Raw genomic sequence first — 19,672 nt, forward strand, 5'->3', positions numbered from 1 at the left:
AAAAACTCTTTTAGATACTGACTACAACTTAGCAAATATATCTTTATAGATAAAATATGACTATCTAATAGTTTTTGTTGGTTAAACAAAATAATTTAAGAATATTCTGTTAAATTTAACAGCGTTAGTCAGGTTAATTTTATAGATATATATAAATATAAATATTCTGACATATGTCTTGCAGTGGAATATGAACCACCTGATATAATAAAGTTATATCATTTAACGCAAGATAAAATAACTCGTTAACAAAGGTTTAATAGAAAATATTCACAACTCGCTGACTATATAGTTTTAAGCGAAATAAGAATAAAAGGCTATTAAAACTTATATTGACGAGACACACACCTGCCTCGGAGTACGTAGTCAAAGAAGATATTCATTTATTCGAAGTAGAATAAATACAATCACACATGGTAACCTCGGGTTATGTATAGCGAGACAGTCACCTTGTGATTTTAACTAAAGAGACTTAACGAGGCGAACCATCTGCTAAGACTTAATATTTTTTCCACATCAAGATGGACAATGAGAATAACTCGGGTTAAGCGAGATACAATTGCCCAAATCAGCATTAACCATCGAAAAGGATAAAGACAAAAAGCAGTTAAGTAGTTATCAAATATTATCCTACATGTAATTAAATGAAACGTGAGAATTATCCACGTTTCATGAACGGTTATATTTCAAACTGATCCCAAACCTATATTCCTATAAATAAGGGTAGATTTCATAAAAAAAAGCTGGAGAATTTTAGGGAAAAAATGTTATCAATTAAATATTGTATCCTGTATTCAAAAAATATCATAAATAAGATAGACTCGTGGAGTATGTAGATTTAACTGCAAAACCACGTAAAAATATCTGGAGTTATTTAATTGTTTAGAATTATTTCTTATTTCAAAAAAAATATTTATTACTGAAAAACTTATTAATTTTGGTTAACGAAAATTTGTGTTATGATTATTTATTTTAAATTAATTTAAATATATATAAATATTAATATTATTTGTTTTAGGTTAATTTAACTTATACTAATTTTAAATTACCTTTAATATTTATAAATATTAATATATTATTTGTATTATTATTTTTTTTTATTATTTAATATTAGGAGTATGTTTAATTTTAATATTTTTTATATATATTTTTTTTAAAAAAAATTTAAACATTAATTATTGTATTTTTTTAAAAAAATTAATAAGTAATTTTTTTTTAATTTATAAAATTTTAAAAATATATATATAATAAAAATAAAAAATTGAAAAAATATAATTAAGTATAAATATATGTACGAAACAATAACCTAATAATTTAGGATACATATATATTAAAAAAAAAAAAAAGAATCTGATCTGACAATCATAGATTTTTTTTTTTAAATACCTTTATTTAATTAATGAAAATACTTAATTAGCTGCGTCCATTATTTACCCATTACAACCACATTCTTTATTATTGGAGTACTCAAAATATCCCAGATATATCATCATCACATCAGTTGGATTGATGCCTTAAAGCGACTGATATTATATAAATATGGATAAAATCAAATAATGAATAATTTTTTTTTTGATAAGTCAAATAATGAATAAATTGATTCTTAATTTTTTCCTACAGAACAATAAAGAATACATCAAATCTATTACGTGCCACAAAAATCTTTTGACTACTGTTTTCAATAAAATTTTAATCACAAAAAATAGTATAAATTAAATCAGAATTAATGAGATACATTAGGTTGAGTTTGATCGATCATAAAGATTGCCGTAAAATAAAACGCAAATAGTGTGATTAATTGGCAAATACATACAAAGGGATCCCAGTTTCAAACCAACTAATAAACTACCTAGTGATGTAAACCATACTATATTTTCAACTATCAAATAATGTTTTTTTTAATGGACTATCAAATAATGTTATAAAGCTCTTTTCCTTTTTTTTTTTCTTTAATATTTTATTTTCTGTTGTTGAATAATAATTAATAATCTCCTACACAAATTATACACGTGACTTAATTAGTATTTTTTTAATTATTATATTTGTTAAAAAGAACCTTAACAGTTGACATTGACTTAAAAAGCATTATTGATGATGCATATAAAAATCAACATCTACTCCATCATCAATATAAAAATCAAATGAACAAATAAAGTTTAAAACTAATTAAAGTGACAATGAATATGTGTCATTTGTATGAAAGGATTTTTTTTTTTTTTGGAAAAATAAAAGAAATAAATAAATTATTTAGAAAAAAGATGTTGCTTTTACAGAAACTATTATATGATTTGATTCTTCCTTTTTCACTAAAAAAAATTAAAAAGAGAAAGAGTAGTCTTGTTTGATGATGATGTTCAAATTAATGGTACTACTTAATATAGTTTGTTAATTTATAATCATGTATGACCACATTTAAAGATCAATTCGTTTGGACTAGCTAGGCTAGATGCGACCTGTCTCTTATAAAAGAAATGTAATATGGATAAGCACTTGTGGAATATGAGTCACTAATAAGTTTTTTTGGACTATGATTGCTTGATGTAATAATAGTTAGTGGTGGACATTCGATTCAATTCGATATTTTTCTGATCTAATTTAATTAGTAATTAGATTTAAAAAAATATCATTGAATTCAAATCTAAATTCCCAATTCAATCTAATTATTAATTAAATTGGAACAAGGCAACAATCAATCATGTATGTTTTGTAAATATATAAATAAGTATAAAGGCACGCGCACACACAAAAAGATTTATATATATAATATTTTTTATTTTCTTTGAATGAATTTATATATAATAGTTGATTTTAGAAACAATAAATAATTTTAATGGTGTTTTATAATGAGTATATTTATATATTTATTATCCTCCTTAAGAAAGTCCATCGAACACGAGATCTGATCTTCGATCTGTATCTCTTTTTATTTTCATGTGCCCCTTTGTTGAAAAATAGCTATATATTCCTTCAAAATATATAAAAGTGTATTAGTTATTTTTGCCCCTGCGTTTTCTATTTCAGGTACCTACGTTGTCTATTTCAGGTGCCTATAAAAGTTTATTTTAATTTTAATTAGGATTTTTACATGTACAAATTATACTTTTTAAATTTTCTAGCTGTTCAAAATTTTCGAAGCTGTAGATTTAAAATTTTTTGTCTAATTTCATTTAATTTTACTATTGCGGTGATGGTCCATATATATTATGTCATGCTCAGACTTTGATATTTATCAAATCATATCTCTCGAATTTCGACATGTGTCAAATCAGGCTCTCCGAATATTCATCTATGCTAAACTTTTCTTACTAAAATAAGACAAAAAAAAAAATTTAAATCCAACAATCCCAATAATTTAAGCAGAATTTATAACGTTCTTTGAAATTAAAAAAGTATAATTTTGTATATGTTAAAGTTTGGAGATAAAAAATCTAATTAACCTATTTTTTTATATGATATTATATGGAAAATTTGAAATTCCATGCTTAATAAACCCAAAAATTGGTCCCTTAAACTAATACTATGCATAATTTGTAATATGGGATAACTTTTTCTAAAACCCAATTTTACCCCCCATTTACATTACCTGCAATCGGGCCCATCGGACCCCCCAAATCCCATCGGACCAGACACCTATCGGACCCATATCAGGTCGAGCATCGGACCCATCTTTTTTTAGTTAGTTAGTTAGTTAGTTACATTGTGTAATTAGTAACTAGATATAATTAGTTACTAAATAAATTAACAAAATAAACATATAAAATCCTTCTTTTTTTATTTTTTTTTCTTTCATTTGAGAGGTTCAATGTGGATTTTTATTTTTCAGTCCGAGCATCGGACCCATCGGGCCCTTGCTATTTGAAGGCAACAGGGACCATCGGACCCCTATCAGTCCGAGCATCGGACCCATCGGGCCCCTTGCTATTTGAAAGCAAAAGGGACCATCGGACCCTTATCGGTCCGAGCATTGGACCCATCGGGCCCCTTGCTATTTGAAAGCAACATGGACCATCGGACCCCTATCGGTCCGAGCATCGGACCCATCGGGTCTTCGTCTTCCCCAAGCAAAATAATACCCATTTCTTAGATCCGACAAAAATTTCCCTAAATCTAACAAAATCTTAAGTTTCACAAACACAATCACAAACAAACTCAATCTTTAACACTTTCTCACAAAAAATATTAAAAATTAAAACATACCTTGGACATTGTGGGTTCGGTTCGTGGATGGTGCTTTGGGTCTCCGTCGGCGTCTCGGTCGGAGTGGTGCTGCTGTGGATCTCCGTCGGACTCGTCTCGGTGGGAGGTGGGGGTCGTCGTTCGGTTCGGGCGAAGTGGGCAGAGAAATTTGGTTGAGAAGGAGAGAGAAAGGGTTAGAAATTATGAGGAGGGTATTTTAGGGGTTTTTGTAAAAGTGTCATATTTTTAAAATTATCTTAATTATTGGTTCTCCTAACCAATTATCCCTTATAAAATACATAAATATTCAAATTTCCCCATTATATATTGTAGTTATAATAGATATGTCATATGTTTTCAAAAAAAAAAAAAAATTATTTGCAACATTAAAACTAAAATTCAAAACAATTAATTATACACTATTAAAGAATATAAATAAATACAATTGACTATTTAAATCTTATATTTCCGTCGTGTTGTAAATTATTAAAAATTTACTGAAAACACTACTACAATATTAGCCTTTAGAGGCAGTTTTTTCAACCCTATTTATAAAAAGGGAAGGTAAAGGGTGTGAAAATACCTGTTATGTTCGAAATTGACATTTAGAGGCGATTTTTTGATAAAAACCGTAGGTATAAAATTGCATTATACCATTTAGAGGCGGTTGGAAATTAATTTTTTTTTTTTCTGAACTACCCTATGGCGTCGGTTCCTGTATAGGAACTGACGGCATAGGGTACACAGTCTGCTGACACGTGTACCCTATGCCGTCGGTTCCTATGAAGGAACCAACGCCATAGGGTCGATCAGAGTATATCTTTGCTCGACCTTTCTTCTTCCTCCCCACTTCACTCAGCAACCCAGAAAATAAAAAACCAGAGACCCCATTTCTCAGCCAAAACCCTCGCCTCCACCACCTTCTCCCCACCCTATCTCCCCCATTTCTCAACCATTTCAGCCCTTTTTTTTTTAAAAAATCCTCCATTTTCGATACTTAATAACATACACCTAAAAAGTTTTGATTTTTTTAGCCTCTAAAAGTGTCATCCGAACCCAAATAGTAAATTTTGGGTGTGAAATCCGGCCACCCATTTTTGTTGAGAAATTGTTCAATCTCAACCTCGTTTAAGGTATAAATATTGCTTCTATTCTTATTGTATTATGTATATTGTTTTATTTTTTATTTTTGTAAATTATTATTTGAGTTTTTTTATTTTATTAGTAATATTATTGTGTTTTATGTGTATAGTGTCGGGATTTTTTACGGTGGTCGTCGGATTGCGGTTATTAGGTAATAATTTATACCACAATGTATAGTATATATATGTATTTGTATATTTTATTGAATATTTGTATATAATGTGTGTATATATTGTGTGTGTGTATATAGTGTGTGTATATTTTTTATGAAAATAAATTTTGTAATTGTATTTTATATATTTTTTGCAATATATATTTATTGTGAATAAAATGACATTGGAGGGATTTCATTAGTTTAGAAATAAAAATTTTAAAATTGAATTAGTGTGTGATATAATTTTATTTTTTTGAGATAATAGTGTGAGATATAATTGATTATATATATGTATGTATAATTTAGTAACTAAGTAACTTGTTACAATTTTTTATAACTAGTTATAAGTTATGAAATAATTAATTTTGTAATTTCGTTGTATTTCTTTATATTATAGGGGTTCGGCATAATTTTGTGTGTAGCGTATTTGGGCTTGCAATTATAGGTATATACTTTTACTAACTTTTTCTTAATATATAATTAATTATCAATGCATGTTAGTTGAGTTTGAATATCTTAAATATTCATCCGTAGTGAAGTAGGTTCTGCGAATACATGTACTGCGGTCGGATGGGTGGATTAATTTTGTATTGTTTATCTGTTTTGTTTGTTATTTTAGGCACTTGTAAAATTTTTGGGAACGTCCAATTACAGCCGTTATGCTGCCGAAATTTCGGTAGAATTAGGATAAATCTTACTAAAACCATTCATAATATAGTTAATTATAACATAGTAATAAGAAGTTAGGTCACATAAAAAAATAATAATATTCACATTTATGTAAACTTTTTAATTTTACCAACATTCTAATCAACTAAACAACCTAATAACATGAACTAATGTAAAACGAAAATTTGAGTAATTTTTAGATTAATATGAATAAATTGTGTGAGAAACTTAGTTAGTTACATTGTGTAATTAGTAACTAGATATAATTAGTTACTAAATAAATTAACAAAATAAACATATAAAATCCTTCTTTTTTTATTTTTTTTTTCTTTCATTTGAGAGGTTCAATGTGGATTTTTATTTTTCAAAGAAAATAAAGAGCAAAAGTTAATTAAAAGGGGAAAATATTAGTTAATACCTTTATTGCTTTACCAAAAAAATTTCCCCTCAATTTTATTTATTAAAAATATTTAACATTTTAATAACATTCTAATCAACAAAACAACCTAATAATATGAACTAATCTAAAACGAGAATTTGGGTAATTTATAAATTAATATGAATAAATTGTGAGAAACTTAGTTAGTTACATTGTGTAATTAGTAACTAGCTATAAGTAGTTACTAAATACTGAATTTTTTTGGATAGGATTTTTGTTATGGATAAATCATGGATGCGTGAGGAGAGAGACACACTGCGATTTCAAGTAGGGTTCGATGCATTTTTAGAGTTTGCCTTAAAGAATTCTACAAATCACGATCGTATTCATTGTCCGTGTGTAGATTGTTGTAATGTATCTAAAGGGAATATTACAATGATTAAGGACCATGTGTATTTACGAGGTGCACGGGAAGATGACTTGTTCACGGAAGAGAAGATGGCGTTGATCCCTAATTCGCTAAAATGGATGATTCATGAATTCCTAAGGCTCAAAGATAAACGTGATATAATCACAATTTCTGTCCCCCGAGGATTCATTGCACCGCGTACCCAGATCACGTTATCTGGAGAGGATTTGCAGCAGGTTGCTACGTGTAACTACATCGGCAACCAGGGAATGCTGTTTGGAATGATGTATACTCTTCTTTAATCTAATTAACCTTATATCAAATTATAGTTAAATTATTATAAGGCACTAACACTTTTTTTGGCAGGCACATATGGGAGAGCATCAACGGTCTGAGAAAATTTTTCAAGTTTTACGACCCAGAGCTTCTCACAGTGCATGGGATCAACGATGAAGAACAGAGTCAGTCTTTTGACGATGCGGCAAGACGATTGGCTAATTGGTTATCATTAATGAACAACAACCACCAAATGTTCTTTATTCCTTGGAATATCGGGTAAACTTTATTAAATTCTTTAGTGCTAATTGTTCATTTCTATATTATGTCTTCAAATTATTTTTATACTATCTTACTTATATTCCAATATAATTTTCTAGGATGCATTGGACGCTAGTGGTGGTTGCGCCAAGGAAAATTATCCATTTAAACCCTGTAAAAGGCCGCCCAATTCCCGAAGAAATAGAACAAATGATCGGAAGGTAATAATTTAATAACTTCTTATGTAACGAATTTAAATTAACTAACGAATTGAAATGCTAATATAATTTTCCCAAACAGGGCATTCATGTATATAGGGGACGCACATCAGTATCTTGGCTCGTGGCAAGGAATTTCACAAGCAAACTGTCCAAGACAACCTAAAAGCCAAGAATGCGGTTTTTATGTTTTGAAATATATCACTGACATCGTCGCACGTGCCAACCCCAACCGTTACATACAAGATCAAAAAGCTGTAAGTTTTAATTATTGATTATAGTATATAAATTTTATAATAACAAATATATAATATACATATACATAAACTAATATAAATTTTTAATTTTTTTAACAGTTTGGGGGTAAGAAGCAATACGATCCAAAAACAGAATTGTTACCACTACAGCGAAAGTGGATCGAACAATTGATGGCGGTAATTCACGGTGACGATTGAGGTTCAAAGGTCGAAGAATTTTTCTTCATTATGTAATTTTTATAGATTAACTTGTAGTTAGATTTATTAACTTATTAATATTTTTAACTAATTTTACATGTTTGTGTAATATTTAATTACTTTTATGAAATCAAATTATGTTTTTACCCAAATTTAATTACTATTTAATTTAAAATGTAATTAATATATAATTAAATTAAATAAATATGTAATTTAAAATTTAAATAAATATGTAATTTAAATTAAATAAAATAATATATAAATTAATAAATATAAAATTAAAATAATATAATTAAATTAAAAAAAATGAAAAAAATTGAAATTTGAGGAGTTTTGGCGTCGGTTGCTACGCCACATATGGCGTCGGTTATTGGCTAGGAACCGACGCCATATATACCCCTATGGCGTCAGTTCCTAGCTAATAACCGACGCCATAGGAGTATATATGGCGTCGGTTCATATAAACCCTTTAGCGTCGCCCTGATCAGCGTCGGTAGCGAATTTCGCGAAAACCAACGCTGAAAGGGCTTAAAAACTGCCTCTAAAAGGTGTTTTTGTAGTAGTGAAACAAACAAAATGCATGTATAATTAATATAATTATAATACATGTTGTCATTAAAAGAAAAAAATCAAAAGTCTTGATCTACTTAATTTTTTTTACACATATATATATACATAATAAGTCTATAGTATACCGACATTGATTTTGTTGGTTTTGTCCCTATATAAGAAAGTTTTCACAATTTCTAATGGTAAATTGTGATAGTTAACATATATAGAGTACATTAAATATTATTTCTTATTTACTTTTTTATCATATTTTTAAAATAAATTATAACACCTTAACTTCTAAGGATGCAAAAGGAACGTGTTTTTTTTTTTTTTTTAAAAAAAAAAATTTGTTTATAATAATAAATTAATAATTTAAAAAAAAAAACTTTAATAAAATACTATTTTGCTTCACGAATCCCCTATTACAAAAACTTTAGTACTAAGTTTGTAAACAAAATACTATGCAGATACAACATCAAAACATTTCTTGACAACTCGGCTCTGCATGCCAGATAGATCGATATGTACATTTACCGAAAAAGATTGCTGACTCATGACTGCCCCAATTTACCCTTGCCTTTACTTACACCACAAAGCACATATGAGTGACAAAGACTCAATAAGAAATGTAAGAACAATAATCACATGCCAACATACAAATAATTCAGTCAATCATAGAGAAGCAGTATGAATAATCACATATATATAACAATTTAAAATTACAAATTTATCTGTCTAATAAGACAAGTTGTAACTGTTACTTCAATAAGTACTATCCGTTGTTGCCTAATGAGACAATCTTGATAAATCTATCCATGCATCCAATGTCATTATCGTTACCTAATGAGGTAACTAATAAGAAACCTAACAACAGTCTCAATTTAGAGTAAGGACTCTTTCTCGCAAAATGGTAATTATTGTATCTTTATAATCAATAATAATCAAATCACAAATAATAATAATAATCGTAACTTATCTTGACATGCTAAGTGGTACGAGTATACTTCTCTTACTTTAAATCCCTGTTCAGGTGTACCAGCCAACCTTACAAAGAATGAATGACAATCCCAGACCCTATGTCACAACAACGATAAATCAGTTAGTAGTATGACCTAACTCATTCTAGGTCTTAAACTCAAAATCGAAAGTTTCTCAATAGCGTGACAATACCCTAAATATCAAGAAAACACCTAAAACCAAGACTTTGGGAAAAAGTTTCTAAAAAATGGTAGACTATTTTCTCTAAAAATAGTAAGATGTTTTTCTAGAACACTGCCAAGAAAAATGGTAGATCATTTTTGAGAAAACGATTTGTCATTTTTTTTGCAGGAAACCAAAACTTTGAGATTAACACTTCTCAAACCTATCCCAACCCAACCGAATTCAACAAAAATCTCAAGAACAGCCTAATATCAACCATAAAACATGTTGACCTAAAAATTATTCAACCCACAATGGAGCCTTATTTATGATCAACAATCACCACATGTAAATAATAAAAATAAATAAGAAAATAACACAACGATTTATAGAGGTTCGACCACTTGTTTAGCGAGTAATGACCTACTCCCTTTTTAGTTGTACTGTTTTGATAGATAACACCACAATGATTATAGGCTCTTACCCTGTAATTTCTAATATGGCTCTCTATTAATGTTACAATGGTGAGAATGATGCATGAAAAATTCTGAATAAGTGAGATTAGAAATAGACTTAGTATTTAATAACCTGAAAGTGGCATGAGAGAGAGAGAGAGAGAGAGAGAGAGAGAGAGAGAGAGAGAGAGAGAGAGAGAGAGAGAGAGAGAGAGAGAGAGAGAGAGAGAGAGAGAGAGAGAGAGAGAGAGAGAGAGAGAGAGAGAGAGAGAGAGAGAGAGAGTGAGAGAGAGAGAGAGAGAGTGAGAGAGAGAGAGAGAAAATAAGAGTGCTCTAGGGCTTTCGGGACTTAGAACTTAGGTCCTTTTTTATTTAGCCTAATGCTCTTTATATAGTTTAAAGCTTACAAAAGATCTACATTCAAATATGTTAATATCTCTTAAAAATAGGAGATATTACTCTTTTTATCATATATTTAAGTTATAAAAATAATTAATTAATATCCTTAAAGGATCAGTAGATATTTTGGGGTTGAAACCCTATTTTTGTGGGTTCTTAGAGCGGTCACGTGGGTGAACTTGTGTTATGATCCGTGCAGGAGGATGACTGTGGGCCTATCATTTGAATGGGCCTTCTTAAAGCTCTTCACCTATGCTGGTCGTACCTCATTTTACATGGGGCTGGCTGACACGTGATTATCCTTCGCCGGCCAAGGTGTGGTCCGGCCAGACCCCCTTGGCAGCCATTTTCTTGTAACTTGATCCTGTTTGAGTGCTTTGATCCCTCATTAATTGGGGTGTTGCATATGGTGATTTGGCTTACCTATTGACATGTTGTACTCCACGTGGCTCTGGTCTTGCCCACATGGATATGTCACATCACATCAAGCTATATTTTTTCCAATTCAAAATCACTTATTAGTTGATCATAGATCAATTGATCTCAATCTTTAGATGATTAAGTTTTAAGCTAATTGCATTATTAGAGTTCTTTAATTTATTTGTTACCATCTTACCCGTGGTCTAGCTCATACTTACATCTTGGAACTCGGTAGTTCAATTGAGTGTGAGCATTAGCTAGATATGGACATCTATAGTTTCTATGATTATTTAAAAGTGAAATGATAGTCTCCTTTGAGCTTGGCTAAACGAGTTAAATGGTGAGTAATCATTTCAGTAATTATAAGAGTTTACTAAAATATCATTTACAATGAGCTATAAGTGTTTAAGGGATTAAATTCATTGAGGGGCAAAATAGAAATTTTATCCCCACTTGATGTAGACCATCTATAGAGAATCATTCATTGTTCTGATCAAAGCAATATTGTATAATTTATAGCATATCTATATTGGTAATATATAATGTTCTATGTAATAAAGAGTGCAATTATGGGTTTATAGTGGAGTCACGAAAAATTAATATAAGTTAAGAAATGTACTTGGTAAATTTCAAATCAACTTAGTAGGAGTTTGATTTCATAGGCCCATGAAATGTAAAAACTATGTCAAGTTTGATAATTTTCACTAAATTTGGGCTAAATTAAGAAGATAAAAAAAGATTAAGGTTTATTTGTTTATTAAAACACTTTATGAGTCAAATTAATAAATGTAATTTAAATTATATTTTAATTGATAATGATTTATAATTATTAAATTAAAAAAAATTAAATAGATTTTAATTAAATTAATAAATAAATTAGAAGAGGTAAATTTATTTTTAATTATGAATTGATTTAAAATAAAGGCTAATTAGTAATTTTTCTCCATGAACTTTGACATGTACTAAATCGTGCCCCCTGAACTTTTTTGGCCGTTAAAAATTCTCCTCGAACTATTGAGATTGTTAAATTTAAGGACTTTTGTCTAATTTTAGTAAAAAATTATAACATGGATGAAAGTTCAAGGGGCATGATTTAGTACTTATCAAAGTTTGAGGGGCATGATTTGGTAGATATCAAAGTCTGGGGAGCATGGTTTAGTACATAAACAATTACTGAAACAGTAAAATTGAATTAAATTAGACAAAAGTCCTTAAATTTAACAATCTCAATAGTTTGAGGAGAATTTTTAACGGCCAAAAAAGTTCAGGGGACACGATTTACTACATGTCAAAGTTCAGGGGAAAAAATTACTAATTAGCCTAAAAGGGCCTCCATTAGTGGGTTTTGGTCATGGCAATGATTTTTGGGTCTAATTTATCTTTTATTTATTTTATTAATTAATGTAATAAGGTTTAAATAGAAAAGTGATATTGGACGATTTTAATTGGATAGAAAATATTTTTTTTATTATTAATAAAGAGTTAAAATATATTCTTAATTAAAATATTATTATTTTATTTTAACCTAAACCTAATTAGAGTGATATATAAAGAAAAAAACAAGGGTTTGCATCAATTAATGCATTCAGCTAAAAAGAAAATCCTAATGCTTTCTCTCTCTCTCTCTAATTCGCACTTTACTCTCTCTCTACCTCTCATAGAATTCTCCCTCTAGTAATTATAGTGTTTGAGTATTTAGCCCATTTTAGTCAAGTGTGATACTCAGGTAATTATGGAAGATTGTGTAGAAGATATCTATTGCAAATTCAGATTAAAGAACGATCTAGGTTCATCACTTGAAATACCCTGCTATAGAAAGAGAATCAAAGGGTAGAGTGATTGAACAGAAGGAGTCTTATAATTCTACTGCTTTTTATTTGAGAATCCTAATAAACTTTATGAGTTAACATTATCATTTCAGAAAATGATATTTTAGGTTGTTAGGTAATTACATTTAATTATCAACGGGTGTCATAGTAAATAACATCATGGTAAAATAAGTTCTAACAGACTTGGGGTGGTGCGATTTGGAGATGTACGAAGATGGGGGAGGGCTCTTGGATTATTTTTTTTTGGTTTGGGAATCAACTGTCCATGGTGGGTATGGAGGTGCGTAGAAGAAAGAAGAGAAAGGGAAGAGAGATCGAGAAGGAGTCGAGGTCGGGGTGGAGGTGGTGCTAGGTTTTGGGGTGGGGGTTGGTGGGTGGTGGGTTTTTTGGGGGTGGTTTCTAAGAAAAGAAGAAGAAGAAGAAGAAGAAGAAGAAGAAGAAGAAGAAGAAGAAAATAAATTAGAAAAAAAAATAAAAAATAAATAATATTAGTTAATTTCTTAAGAAAATTAAATTGTTTAAATCAAAATTATTGATTTGGACCAATAATTTATCAACACGTGATATTTTGAATTAGTAAATATGAATCCGTTAGAAAAGAAAACTAATAGATTTACTAAAGCGATGACTTTAGGGACTATTGGTGTAATTTTTCGAGATTAAGAATTTATATGCATCGAACTGAATTTTTTAGAACTTATCACTACAAAAAACTATTACTTTTAGTGACAACTTTTAGTCACAACATAATTTTTTTGCGACTAAATGAGTCACAACAAAAAATTACTTGTGACTAAAACATAGTATAAGTTACAAGTTGTCACTAATTTATTAGTTTTAGTCACAACAAGTATTGTGACTAAAAATACATTTAGTCACAATAAATTGTAATTTTTGTGACTAATACTTTTATCCACGGACCTTTTAGTCACAACATAAGAATCATGATTTATAATTAGTCACAATTTTTTCACTTTTAGTCACAAGTTTTGTTGTGACTAAAAGTAAAATTTTTTGTAGTGATATAACACAATTTTCTCATAATAAAATATTGTTATTGATCTTGAAAAAATAAAATAAATATTATTATGGAAAAATAACACGTGTTTCAATTGACAACATGCCTGATAGATAATGATCTTTGGAATTAAAGATCACGAGGGGCTAATATTTCAGGAAATCAGATAGGGAAAAGTAAGTTTATTTGTCACCAATATTGACTACTTCTCCTTCTCGTCTTCTATATGATAATTATGGATATTAATTTTATCTTGTAGGAGAAAAATATATAAAAAATAATGTTTCTTTTATAATTGCTGCAAATATATATATATTTAATTTTGTCTTTTTTTATGTTTTTATATTTTTAAAAATCATATTGCATTTACTGCAAAATAAATAATTGTATAATATAGATAAAAATAAAATGAAATTCAGAGAGAGAGAGAGAAAGACATAGAGTTAATTTCGTTTTACTAAAAGAAAGTACTAACCCTAACAACTTGTTTGCATGTATTTGTTTCTTTCTATCCAATTGTACGTGAGTGAACTTCTTTATGATGTGTATATATAGCTTTCTTATTAATTGTCTTATAGGTGGACATTCCTCTCTATCTCTAGATAAAAGTAACATATTAGAAATAATTTTGTTTGTTTTATATGTACTACCCCAGGTGATCTGATTGTTTATCCCAATCTAATTTATGAAATAATAAATTATTATCGTATATCAAATTTGAGCTAGTAGTGTCCAAATCGTTACAAGTGAAAAATAATAATAATATAATAACATCATTAGCGCACAAACAATTTTTTTATACACATATATTTTATATACGCATATGCAAAATCAATAATTAACTAAGATTATGTTATATTGTCACCTTCAATGGCCTGTATCATAAGAAAAAAATGGCTTTTTAATGAATTACACTTTGTTGCCACAATCAATGGACTCAAGTGGGGCAAAGACCCCCAATAGATACAATGTGCTACCCCACCAATTACATTAATTATAATTTAAAATTAACAGTTCACACACGATCAAACAAGACTCATTCATTAATAAATTTATATATATATATATATATATATATTATTTTTGCTCGCTCTTTCACATTGTTCTTTAGTCTTTACCTAAATACATTATACATACATACATATAATATATATATATATATGCATATAATATATCATCCCCTCCATGATTACAAGATGTTATACTAATGGAATGGGATCAATTTACAGAGAGAATAAATAGGTCTATATATAAAATTATAAATATATTCAAATTTATGTTCCCTGAATAATAATAATAATAATAATAATAATAATAATAATAATAATAATAATAATAATAATAATAATAACCATCATCATCTGGGAGACTTTAGTGAGTCGACTTGGGATTTTCCTTGAGGGCCTCTGGTTCTAATGAAAAGCCTATATTGATCAAAAGTCATGGGCAAGTATAGTGGTGGTCTGTCTGGAGTGACAAGCTCCTTCGCTGGCTCTATTGGTATGTCACTTTTCGGATTGTAAAAGAAGGCCATTGAGATCCTCTCTTTCCCTGAATTTACTACTACTCTGTGCTCTACGCTCTTGTACATTGCATTGCTTAAAACCTACGTACATACATACATTTATATGTTAATTAATTGATATATTAATTCATCAAATTAACATCACACGAAATAATTTTCAAGATATATATATAGTCACCTAACATGGAATAGTCATTATATGTATAAATATATCTACATGTTTGATCCTACCTAGCTACGGTAGGTATAAATTAAACGTGTATAAAACAAAAGAAGACATACGTTAAATTAATTGGTGTCGCTGAATTTATATATATGTACCTAAAATGGCTGAGATTGAGATATATTCCCTAGTTAGGTTATATAGGCTTTAGTAATATATATGTGATACGACTTATTTATTTAATATAAATTTCTAGGGAAAAAGGTATCTCTCCTATAATTTTAAATTTTATTACCAATACAGTATACATAATACTCCACTTATAAAATAAATAATAAAATATATAATCTCATATAAAGTAATTAAAATTATACCAATTATTTTTCATATATTGCATGATCACATATCATGCGTGAAAGTATTCTCATAAAAAAAATATAATATGCTTGAAAGTTATGTTCTGACCTTAAGGCACTTATACTATGAATTATATGGGTACCACCTATGTGTAAATAAAGAATTCGAGAAACTACCGGGAAAAGAAATATTTATATCAATTAATAAAGCTCATAATGGCTTTTCCAATTCGAACACGTTTGAAATGTACAGTTTTTTTTTATTAAATATTACTATTCAACCAATTGTTTTAAAACATATCTATTATTTTTAACTTGTATATATAATAATATATCATATAAAATGGGTGAGCATGAATGAATTGTTATATATAAAAATATATGATATTGAAGACCTTATCCCTATGTTATATTATTTATAATACATTCTATATTATATATATATATATTATATCTTTCGAACTATCTGGTTTGAAAATAGTTTTAGTTGATCATATGAAGCACGCCATGTATATCCAGTTTCAGTTTGATATATTATAGTTTCCTTTTCAATATATATATTTATATATATTGTATTCATATATATCAAAGGATCTATCAACAGCTTAGATCATATATATTTTGTAGCTCTATATGTGCCAAGTGCCAACCAAGACATCAATTTTATTTGTAGAATTATTAATAACAACTGAAAAGCCGACAAAGGGAAATTGGTCCCCAAAGCCAAATTTAATGGATAGAAAAGGACACAAAGTAATGTATTTAATTTTTTTTTTTCCATCTCATATTATTTCAAAAACTCCTACCTAAAAAAATCAAAATGCATGTTCGTGAAACAAATGTGAAAAGATTACCCAAAACTTATTTATGCATTTAAACTATTTGTTTATGGGATTTTATTATTTTCTTCTTTCCAAAAAATAAACCTTTCGAAAAAAAGAGAGACAACGAAATAGTGCCACAAAAATAGAAAGAAAGAAAGAAAAAAACGAGGACACGCGCGAAAGTGTGTAGATTTTGATTACAGCCAACAAATTAAACGACTGGTGTGTATATAACTATAGATATAGAGTGACCCCTCCATGTGCTTAATATATGGTGCATGAATATTCTCATCCAAAAACATGATAATCTCATTCACCATAAATATAAAAAGTATAAATATATATTTTTTAAAATGAAAAAAAAAAAGTAGGGGTCACCTGGATTTGATCACCGATATTGACAATAAAAGCGTGTGGAGCAGGTTTGACTGTTATCCAAGAGTTAGCTTTTCGGACTTGGAGCCCCGTAACTTGGTGCTCCGGTAACAAAAGGGTCATTCCTCCAGGATCCGAATGTGACGACAAACCTAGCGTCAGCTCAGGTTGCGGGCACTTTGGGTAAAAGTTTACTCTCATACATGCTCCAATCTCTTTCCCCCCAAACGCATTTTGTAGAAACTCTTCTTTCAATCCCAAATTCAAAGATAACACCCTCAACAACCTCTCACATAGCTTCACCACTTCTTTACCATATTCATCTATAACTTCTCTACACCAACCAAAAAAGAAAAAACAGAAATTAAAGACAAATACTATTTTCATCTCGAGAAAGTGGTCGTGGTTTATTTATTTATATATATGTATACCTGCAGTTGGAGGGGAGGTGGGGCCATTTATTTTGGTCCTTCAAGGACAATGGAAGGTAGTGAAGAAAATAATAGTCACTCCAATCGAGAATGGCACCTTTTTGTATCCCTAAACGACTTCCGTAGCCTTCGTAAGTTTTGGGGCTGTTTGCATAGAGTTGTTTATCTTGGGCCGGTAAGTGAAAAAACTCACGCCAGATTTGTAAGGCCCGGTCCATAAGTTGGGGGCTAACTCCGTGGTTCACTACTTGGAAGAAACCCCACTCGCGGCACGACTCAGAAACTACTCTCATCGTCTCGGCTCGGACTAAGCTGTCTTCGCTTTCTAAGCCGCTCATGTCGATCACGGGTATGTTAGCGTCCACGTCAGCTTCGGCTTCAGCTGCAGCTTCCGGTACTACGGACCTTTCTGAGCCGATGACGTGGCAGAAAGACGGTCGTTCTGTCGGGGGCTTGATGTATCGTTCTGGGATTGAAGATACACCGCTGTCCGACAAGGACTGGACTCGGACGATTGGCTCAGGCCATTCTTGCGGACTGTTCATCATTGCTTTTTTTTTTTTCTGGGAAAGTTTGCTCCAATACCGAGGTAAATTGTATTTTAACGTAATCCGTACGATAAAACAAAATACTAGACTAGTAGTTATTGTGTTAAGATTGAGATTTTTTATTTATTTATTTTATTTTATATATAAAAAAATTATATAATATGAATATATATTAGTGGTTTCTTTCTTGTGTGGATGAGAGAGAGAGAGAGTGATGAGGAGAGTGGTAGCTTAAAGTTGTAAGTAGTGGCGCGGTAGTGAAGTGGACATGAAAGAGAAACGTGAAATATATGGGGTATTTAAAGTATTGAATGTGTGTGGATTTTGAGAGCACTTTCAGCCAAATAAATAATAATAAATATTCTAAATGGGAGTAACCTATATAAATTTAATATTTATTTTTAACATATTAAATATTTGGAAAATTGTAATTTTTTTTTCAATTTTTGCTTTGAATTTATTAAAAGAATATTATGAAGTAACTAATACTACATATTTCTATCTAAACTCAATGATCAAGAATTTAAGTCTTATATGTGCACTATTTAAGACAATAATTGAGTTGTATTGACAAAATTAAAAAAAAATTTATATTTTTACAGACATTAATTACTTTTACCGCTAAAAATAAATATTGAGTTTATTCGACTTACAAACATAAAACTTGGAATACTTATGCCGCTATTTACCTTAATAAATATATATATAAAAAAAGAATTGTACAGTATCATTTTATTTTATTTTTCTTTCATTTTTTTTTCTTTTTGAAACATATTATTTTTTCTTCTTATTTAGGTTTTAAGTCATTCAGAGAAAGAGAAACTTTATTAGATGTGTCTCTATGTGTATGGTCGATGTGTCTGGTTTTATATGGGGTGTTCTTCATCTATTTTTTTTTCTGACCAAGGTGCTCCTCGTCAGAAAACGTGTCTATTGATTTTTTGTTTTTTTAGTGTGTAATCTTTTATTTTTAGTACAATAATTTACATTAAACATCACACCAAATATTTCACTAAATAAATATATTTTATTTAAAAATTTCACATTTTATATTATTTACAATAATAATTTAAAATAACAATTTATGGTTATATCATATTAAGAATTTAAAATCTTAAAATAATTTAATAAAATATTTGTTAAATCAATTAAATATTACACATTAAAAATTTTAAATAAAATCACACCTAATATTTTTTAAATTATTATTTTACTTAATACTTATTTTTATTTATGTTGTTCTTTTTAGTATTATAATTTAGATTATGTTGTTTTTATTTGATTTATTATTAGTATTTTTGTTATCTTTATTTTTTATTTTTCAATTTGTTTGTATTTTAAATTAACTATTATTTTTGTGATGAATTTTAATTTGAGGACTAAATTGTGAGGTTAATTTTTAAAATAAATAAAAATAAATGTTAGAATGCAAAAAAAAAAACAAAAGTTTTACACCAAATTGGTGTAAACACAAAATTTGGTGCGTCATTAAATAGT

General features: G+C 29.0%; 2 protein-coding genes across 2 annotated transcripts; one reads left to right on the forward strand and one right to left on the reverse strand.

Moving 5' to 3' along the window:
• Positions 1–5,213: 5,213 nt before the first annotated feature.
• LOC133030811 (uncharacterized) lies at positions 5,214–8,292 on the forward strand. Its single transcript, XM_061103710.1, has 3 exons — positions 5,214–7,216; positions 7,297–7,485; positions 7,587–8,292. The coding sequence occupies exons 1-3, from the start codon at positions 6,801–6,803 to the stop codon at positions 7,690–7,692; spliced, it is 711 nt and encodes a 236-aa protein (XP_060959693.1). The 5' UTR covers positions 5,214–6,800; the 3' UTR covers positions 7,693–8,292.
• Positions 8,293–14,791: 6,499 nt separating this feature from the next.
• Positions 14,792–19,011, reverse strand: LOC115706497 (jasmonate-induced oxygenase 2-like). Its single transcript, XM_030634158.2, has 3 exons — positions 17,628–19,011; positions 17,200–17,530; positions 14,792–15,559 (listed from the first exon to the last, which is right to left on the reverse strand). Exons 1-3 carry the CDS (start codon positions 18,173–18,175, stop codon positions 15,311–15,313), a joined length of 1,128 nt encoding a protein of 375 aa, XP_030490018.2. The 5' UTR covers positions 18,176–19,011; the 3' UTR covers positions 14,792–15,310.
• Between the last annotated feature and the right edge of the window lie 661 nt (positions 19,012–19,672).

This window comes from Cannabis sativa, chromosome 1 (genome assembly GCF_029168945.1).
Source record: "Cannabis sativa cultivar Pink pepper isolate KNU-18-1 chromosome 1, ASM2916894v1, whole genome shotgun sequence".
Taxonomy (NCBI): Eukaryota; Viridiplantae; Streptophyta; class Magnoliopsida; order Rosales; family Cannabaceae; genus Cannabis; species Cannabis sativa.